The sequence below is a fragment of the Melanaphis sacchari genome, unplaced genomic scaffold, assembly GCF_002803265.2.
Source record: "Melanaphis sacchari strain LSU unplaced genomic scaffold, SCAv2.0 Contig935_pilon_pilon, whole genome shotgun sequence".
In the NCBI taxonomy this organism is placed as follows: Eukaryota; Metazoa; Arthropoda; class Insecta; order Hemiptera; family Aphididae; genus Melanaphis; species Melanaphis sacchari.
In genome coordinates, this window is record NW_020271661.1 from 247 (window position 1) to 9,393 (window position 9,147).

General features: G+C 23.3%; 1 protein-coding gene across 1 annotated transcript; it reads right to left on the bottom strand.

Annotated features, from left to right (window-relative positions):
- Nucleotides 1-1,135: 1,135 nt before the first annotated feature.
- Nucleotides 1,136-4,908, bottom strand: LOC112602997 (activating signal cointegrator 1 complex subunit 2-like). The gene is made up of 12 exons (XM_025351393.1): nt 4,768-4,908; nt 3,677-3,828; nt 3,426-3,612; nt 3,171-3,368; nt 2,881-3,101; nt 2,646-2,807; nt 2,438-2,572; nt 2,272-2,371; nt 2,108-2,206; nt 1,895-2,049; nt 1,418-1,797; nt 1,136-1,332 (listed from the first exon to the last, which is right to left on the bottom strand). The coding sequence occupies exons 1-12, from the start codon at nt 4,777-4,779 to the stop codon at nt 1,181-1,183; spliced, it is 1,953 nt and encodes a 650-aa protein (XP_025207178.1). The 5' UTR covers nt 4,780-4,908; the 3' UTR covers nt 1,136-1,180.
- Between the last annotated feature and the right edge of the window lie 4,239 nt (nt 4,909-9,147).

A 9,147-nucleotide genomic window follows, 5' to 3' on the forward strand; every position in this document is an offset into this window, starting at 1 on the left:
AATTTCATCTATTATTGTAAATAATAGAAATTTTAATTAAACATTTTAATTTTTAGTAAATAATAAATATGTTTCCTAATAAAATTTTATTTTAATATAAATCCTTTACATTATTGGGTATATTAAATGTAACCAATTATATTTTATTTATGAAAACTTTTTAAATTAATAATTTACATTACATAATGAAAGTTACATCATACTTAAAATCTATGTAATGTTTCTTTTTCAGCTGAATTTCAACTATTTTTAAATGATTTTTTTTTTTAAATAAATTTATTTTAATTGAATATCTATTTAATAATGACATATTATATATAATTTGGTTAAATTATTAAATTCATTAATAATTATTTACAGATTAAGTCAAATTTTTAATAAATAATACAAATGTTGCATCCATTTTGTGTTTTATTCAAAAAAATACACAATTGTTGTTTTTATTATTGACATATTGTTTGATTTTTTTAAGTTTTTATAATGTTATTATTTTTAATTTGTATAATTTGTATAATTTATACTATTCTTATATTACAATAAAAATATAACTTATATTTGTTCATTTTTAATTTACTAATACTGATATATGCTGGCGAGCCCTCATTTAACATTGAGGTTAGGTTCTTGGAAAACACAACGTTAAGAGAAACCGTTTTTACATACACTTTATTATAATGTGTAAATGTGTTCCTGCCAATAAATAACAATGTAATATTTAAAATTGTATGATAAAAATTATACTAAATTACATATTGTATTAAAATTAACAAAGACCTATAATTAGATTTAGTTATGTATTAATTATGCTAATTAAAACTATAGTAATAAACAGTATTAACTGAAAAGGTTGTCAAAATTAAATTACATACAAATATAAAAATAAATCAATGATTTGATAAACATGTACATGTATAAGAAACATTATATTGAAACTATTGCAGTGTTAAACAAAACATTATGACATAAACTTTTAGGACAATAGTGAAAAATTGTCAAGTAAGGACTTACTTTACCTATAAGAAAATAATTCTATACAATTTATTAAATGATATATTTATGAACTAAATATTTGATTTTAAATATTTTGACAATACATAATATAAATGTAATATAAAATATTTAAACATGTATAGACTATAAGTAGAATTATTCTAAAATGAAAATATAAGGCACAGAAGCATCAAAACATTCCTTTTGATTGTTTGTTTCTTGCAGCATTTCTTCTGTTATGATTCCCACTGAATGCTTTCTTTTCATTTTTTCTTTGCCTGTTCAACTCATCATTTGACTTGGATGAGGTAGCTGATACGGAAGAAGCTACTTTTGGTTTACCTTAAATAATAGCACATGCTTATAGAAATTTTATTTATTTATTTATTTATTTTTGTTTTTACTGGCAAACATGGGAAACACTTACTTTGATTGAATTTATCAGATTGCTTTAAAGCATATCTTTTAGCTTTTTGTTTTCGGACATCTTCAGGATTTTCACAGAATGGTTCAAAATTTAATAGTTGCTGTGATTCGTCATCTGAAGACTCTTCTTGTATACATTCAGTTATAGCTTTTTTCTCGATTAAAACCCTTGGTATAACATCGGGCCTTCTCTTTTTATTTTCGTCTTCTGGCTCTGGTAAGGCATACTCAAGTTCCCTTGAAGTTTCATTTTCATCATTATAATATGACTTTAATTCAGAACTTGTCATTTCAGTTAAATTATATTTTTCATAAAATGGCCGCATTTCATTTCGGAAAGATTTATCGTCTAAGAGGCAGAGATTTTCAAGTTTCATACATCTTAGTAAAAATAAAACATAATATTAATATAAATTAATTATCATTAATTATTGATAAAAATTTTATTCCTTCGAGTAATAAAGCCTACCCAGCTTACCCATTAATTGTAGGGTCATAATCAGTAGCATTATTCTCATACTCTGACATAGAAGAGAGATTTGAATTATACTGAGCAAGTTCTGACGGAAGATTATTTTCCAAGACTGTATTTATAACTTTTTCAGAATCCATATTATAATATCTTAGACATTTCTACAAAAAATGAAACATTATTTATAATTAAATGACTGAAAAATATAAATTTACTAACCAGAATAAATCCATCCTTTAAATGGGGCAATATATCTTTTACATTATTTATAAGAGACTGAAATATGGCATTTTCCATATTTGTACTATTGGTTTGTATCTAAAAATACAAATTCTTTATTATTTTATACAAGAAATAATCATTAAACTTTATACAATAATTACCTCCAACTGTTGTTCTTGTAATTCATTTTCTTTAAGTTCAGCATAGGGTTTATTAATTAATTCTAATGATTTTAATAAATAATCATATTTTATTGAGTCTCTAAATGAAGTATTTTTTTTACATTAAAATGTTTCAAAATAAGCTATGAATCGTTAAAAAACTTACATTTTTTTGTTTAATTGTTGATATTCCTTTATATCATCAATTAAATTATAGGCAACAATAAAGTCATTGACAAATTCATCGTACACTAATAGCTCAATGATAACATCTAAATATTCTTCTATTGCATTCTCTGATCTTTATGAAAAATAAATATTTATTCTTTTTAGAAATATAATTTACTTATGATAGATATATACAATATATTTACCCATTTGTAATTTGGGTAGTTATAGGAATTAAACATTGTCGAACAGTTTTTATGAATAATGTTCTTGATGCATGTAGTTTTTCTTGAAATTTTTCTAATTTATTTATAGCAATTACTTTTTTATAAACTAGAGGTTTTATATTATGATAAAAAGAAGCTATCCTAAACAAACATACAAGAAAAATTAAAAGTAGAAGTTAGTTATAAATAATAAGATTTTAGATGTCATAAATACTTAAGATGTAATTTATCTTGATAGAAAAATATAGAGGCCATTGGATAAATTTCCAAAAAATTTGAAATACTATATGATGTGTCTAATAAAAAATTAATATCATCTTCAATCATACAAAGATTTGTTTCTTCAATGTTAGTAGAAGTTTTATTTCTTTGACATATTATGTCATCATTACAGCTCATATCTAATTCGATTTTATCTTGAAACTCTTTTAAACACTAACAATTTTGTTATTTAAAATATTAAATATAGATCATAAATTTAATTAGTTTCTTTATAAAACTCACTTTAATTGTTAATTTAATTAAGTGTTTTAATTTTTCTTCATATAATTTTTCACAAGTAAACAATTCTTTGAAAATTATTTCTAATTGTTTTTTATGTGACTGGCCATAAATAGAACATATATCAAACAACATGGTAATACTTATGATATTATTATTATATAACAAGCTCCACATATGATGAGGTGACATATAATTCTCCTAATAAAATGAAATAAAAAATTTAATAAATTTCATATAAATAGCGAATATTAATACTTCATTTTCAGTTGATGTTGTAAGCCGTTTAAATAATTCATATGCAAAATGATTAATTTCGTGGTAAATGATTAACATATCGTCATCCTGTGGAAGTTGATCCATTAAGTGAGGAGGAGCACCTTCTTGAAAAAATGTACATAACCCCATAGTAGCTTGCTTGTTAAAAACAACTGTAGACCAAAATCTATAGCATTTAAATAATAATAATAATAAACTCAAATATATATTAATTATAATTTTATACTTACTCTTTAAATGATAAATTGAGAAGAGTTTTAAAGTCTAAAATCAAGTACTTCATCTGTTCTATCCAACATTCTTTTTGATCCAAATCATTAGTGATAGATTTTAATGGATGAATATATCCCAAAAATTGTCTTTTAATTGCCAATTTTTCATCCTAAATATTTTAAATAAATGAAGACTAAAATTATTATGATATTCAATGTTTCATAATTATAGAAAACATTTTTTTTCTTAGTTACTGTAGTAATAGTAATTATTGATTAATAATTTTTATTATGATTCTATTTTCCTTAATACATAATAAACATTTTGTAAAGAAATGTACGTATTTTTATTATTATTAATATTTCTATTTTGTTTATCAAGAAATATTGAGAAGGCATTGTTATACAGCATACACATAAATGAGTTTTTGTTGATTTATTTTATATTATTATTTAGGTCAGATCATGGCTTATTGGCTTAACTGGCCTGATGTTTTGTCTATGTCTCCCTCAACGCACATTTACTATGTACAGGTTAAATACAAATCTATTTATATTATCTTCATTATCTATTTTGTACTATTTATTGAAGTGAATAGGTACTACACAATTTACCTACTAAATATGATATGAAATACAATAGCAATAATTCAATATGTAAGAATTATAGACTAAAGTCAAAAATAATTATTATGCCAGTATTTATAAAATGCTATTAAGTTCTGAATATTTAAGGATTAAGTAATTTGAATTATGCTTAAATTGTATTTACCCACATAAGTGATAAATGGGCATGATTATTATCATGAAACTATTTTTCTGTTTTAAAAATGTAAAGCACTATTATAATTAAATTAAATCTATTTGATATTAAAATACAGCTATTATACCATATATTACAGTTTCAATAAAATAATACACATGTTTAGAATTGAGTTAAATTTTATACCTAGTAAAGATTGAAATTGGCAATATATTAGTATTAAAAATATGTATAGAAGCTTTTGTAAACACAGATTGTGTAAAAAAATCATTCTATTCCTCAGACAGCAATGCAAAATAACTATTTACATAATATAATATTGCATAATATTAATTCAAAATTTTACCTCGATAGCCATTTAGGTGTTTGTTTTGCTTTGACCACTGAGACAAAACAAAATGTTTAATATTTATAACTGCAAGTACGGGAAGTAATTTTATAGAAGGTATACGCAATTTTAATAATATTAACTCAAAACTCATTAGTCATAAACACGTAAAATTAAAAATATATTTTATAATATATAATATATTATAGTAATACCGTTGAATATAGATAATACAGAGATTAGACCGATAAGAGAAACGAAAAACCATTTACAGTAATGACTTGAATAATAAAAAGCGTAAACAAAACATTCTGGTTAGATTTGTAGATTTTATGCGGGTAGGCGGTGCGATCTTCTCTAGCGACGCAGCAGTGGTGTCATTTGTTGGGACCAAAAACATTTGAGAGTTAGGTACATATAAACGCATTTTTAATTCGCATTAATCATTTAATTCGATTCGTCAAATTTTATACATATCAATTACATAATATATATTGCCTATTTAAATGTATCTATGGTAATGGTACTGATAATCTGTTACTTCTTCTTCTGGTGTTATGATTGATTATAATAATTATAAAATGTTGGTAATGTTAGTAAAAATCATATGATATATTGTTATTTAGTTTTTTTTTTTTAAATTTGAATTCAGTTTACACAAATCACAGCTGTGACAATTTTAACTAAATTAAAAATGTATTTTGATGTTCTATTGTGTTTATTAATTAACAATATTATACTAATTCTACGTTAAAAAATATATTTTATTTGAAGTTTGTGCTTGATCTATCGTATTTTGTTATAAATTACAATTTACTTAACGCACACGGTTTTAAATTGATTATTATTAAATATTCAGGCGTATCGTAAAATTATTGGTTTATAATGAATATTCAAATGATATTCTTAAATTATTGTAATTTATTTATTAGTACATTTAAAAAACACTTTTTGTAACCAAAGATTGTGCTTGTTTAGTTGTTTGATTTAGACATTTGGAAGCTATGCTTCCATAATTATCTGGAAGTTAAACTTCTTTGTAGATCATTCAATGACTTAGACATGTAGACATCTATCAATTAAACTATAAAACGTATATATTTATAATTGATCCTTAAATGTTTGTGTTTCCGTCGATGTTGTTGCCAATTTTTCAGATTTAAACTTTTAGGGTTGATATACCATCATATTACGGGCATTAATTGATGAGATAACCATTTGACAGTAAGTATCTGTATCGATAGTACTATAAATAAATTTAGCACGGTTTAAATTATAAAATATTTTTAATAAATACCATACCTAAAATGTAAACCACAAAAAACTCTGAAATTAGCCCTTGACATTCAAATATTATTATGATGATACTGATTATTGGAAAAATACAAAATACAATTGTATGATGTACCAGCCATGTCTTAACCTTACTTACATTATTTGCCTAAAAAAGAACATTTTTCAACTTTAAAAAGTCTTATTATTCATAATATAATAAATACCGAGTTTCGAAATAATTCATAGTTGGAATGTAATAATATGATGCCAAGTAAAATCATTATGGCAATTACAACGTTGATTGCCGAATTTTTTTTAAATTCTCCTGGATTTCCGAAATATTCTTTAAGAAATAATATTACATATTTTCAATTAAATTTAATTAATACATATGTAGTACTGTAAGGATTAAAATTATAATTTTAGAAAAAGAAACTATGAAACATAAATTGTGAACTTAATTATCTTATAATTTATACTTACTTTTGTCATAAAAAATGAAATTTAGTATTTGTAAATGCTAAAAACATTAATACATTAATTTAAATAATTCACATAAATATAAATAAATAATCAAAATAGCTTAAAACAAAAAAAGTGATCTCATATTAATACTATTATTGATTGTCATGTAAAATACAATTATATTATAGAAAATATGTTTTACGAACGTAGTCTAAATCAAGAGATAGTATGTTTAAGTATAGGTACAACACAACATAAAGGAGTTTGGCGAATATATCGACTCTATCAATACTTTTTTTCGGAGCAACTTGATATTAGAAATAATTTTTCATACATACCATTAAAATTAAATGCCACGTGGAACGTATGTATGATAAGTCCGATTATTTCCAAAGGTAAATAAATCTGGAAAATATTATGACACATAAATATATCGGTGACCATCATAAAAATCAAAAGACTAGTACTGAAATAAATTTCGGCTGTACCTCGTCATCAATCATATAAGTTTAACAGTCACATAATTCAAAAATAAATCGTTGGTTTGAAAAAAAATATAAACAATTTTACTATTATTATGGATGACATAGAACTATAAGCATAAGCAAGTCTTTTGCATTTCAAGGAAATCAAAGATTAATATTTTAAAATAATGTATATAAAATATAGTTTAAAAAGTGCAATAAAATTTTTAAAACTACATTTTCAAATATTAAATGCATATGTAAATACATTTGCATAAATTTCAAATCGTTATTTGTCATTATTCATTATTGAATTACGGTAAAAAATTCAAGTCTATTACATCTATAAATTGTGTAACAGATAACTACTTCAATTTTAATTAGTTTTTTTCAGTTTTTCCAATAATTGAAAAGAATTAAGATTATGTATTTTTGACTAACTGTTTTTTACTTACAATATTCATAAGACCAATCATTCTACATACTTTCCACGCCGTTGTCAGTGATATTAATGATTCAGTTGATTCAGTTGATTCAGAGATGTAGTAACACGAGTGGTACATGTTTAATAATGTATATTTTATTATAAAAGTTTATTTATTATTGATTATATAGAACGGAAATCTTATCACTTTAACAGTAGTTTAGTAAGTTTCTTTGAGTAAAAATATCTCTAATTAACAAAAACGTAATGCTGATGTCTAAATGCAAGTTCAAAACAAAATTATTTCATATTAAAATATTAAAACAATCATTCCCGTCACATAGTTACTATTATAATAATTGTTTCAATACGAAGCTGACAGACAGTTATATATTATTTTTATTAATAGCCATTTAACATAAATGTTATAGAATATCACTATTTAATAACAAAGGTGGAACTAGAAATTATTATTAGACCGGCCCACCAGGGTTGGTAAATTGGGTCCCGGAAAAAAAAAGGTTGTTGGTAAATTGAGTCCTGGAAAATAATATATAAATTAAAATGTATGTGGTTTTTATAATATTATGTTCTCAATAAATATTTTATGGTATAAATGATTAAAAAATTGTGTACGTGGAAAAAAATTTCAATACGCTAAATAATATAGTACGTCAAATTTTACAATATGTGGTATAAATAATATTAAAAATGTTAATAATCTAAATAATAAAGTACGTCAAATTTTACAATATATGGTATAAATAATTAAAAAATTGTGTACCGGGAAAAAATGTTAATACGCTAAGTAATATAATACGTCAAATTTTACAATATACCTGTCTATACACACATTAACATCATGCGTAGAATTAATTGGTGTCCACACGGGGTATCAAACTGTATGCAATATGACGTATTATTGTAACAATTATTCAAAAGTAAATTATATAAATATGAAATATTAAAGTTTTAAGTTTTTAATATTTTAGACCTAATTGCACCAATGATTTATAGCCGGGACCCAACTTACCTATTACCTTTTTATAGCCGGGACCCAACTTACCTACTACCATTTTGTACCCGGGACTTAATTTACCGCTTTTAAAACGAACCCAAATTATCGCGGACCCAATTCACCTAACTCCCGGGCCACTTCTCTTGATAAATTCAGATATGCGTAGGTACCTACTTATAAATAGTGAGGCAAAGAGCTGAAAAATTCTTAATATAATTTTTTTTTCAAAACTTATTTGTTGTATTTGTATAGTGTATACACAGTTGTAAATTTGTGTTAAGTATCTATGACTTTTTTATTTTAAAATAAAAATTAAGGTAATATTGTTTATATGTGAGTACAAACATTTTAATATTTTTTCTGTTTAAAGTCGAAATTCAAATTTCTTCGATTCAGCATATTATTTACGTAATGTTATAACATTCTATATTTTTAAATTTAAAAATTACTAAAATTCAAACAACAAAACATACTTTTTTCAAAGCGATATAATTAATACATGTTATTATTATATAAATCAAGAGAATACTTTAAAAATATCAAAGAATATTTATAAAACTAAACAACAACTTCATAAAACCATTTTTCAGGATTTTTCGATAACTTCATCGGAGTTGATATTTCTGCTATGAGACCATTTAAAATGAGCGAAAAGAATAACAAAATATAAATTAATAAATGAAAAACTATTTAATATTATTTGAGATTAAAAAAATAATTAAATTCATTGTTCAGAATCTTAGATACTTCTG

Coding starts and splice junctions, on each gene's coding strand:
- LOC112602997 (XM_025351393.1), bottom strand. Junction 3,369..3,425: donor CAACATCAACTGAAAATGAA/GTATTAATATTC, acceptor TCATTTTATTAG/GAGAATTATATGTCACCTCA. Junction 2,808..2,880: donor CAAGATAAATTACATCTTAA/GTATTTATGACA, acceptor ATGTTTGTTTAG/GATAGCTTCTTTTTATCATA.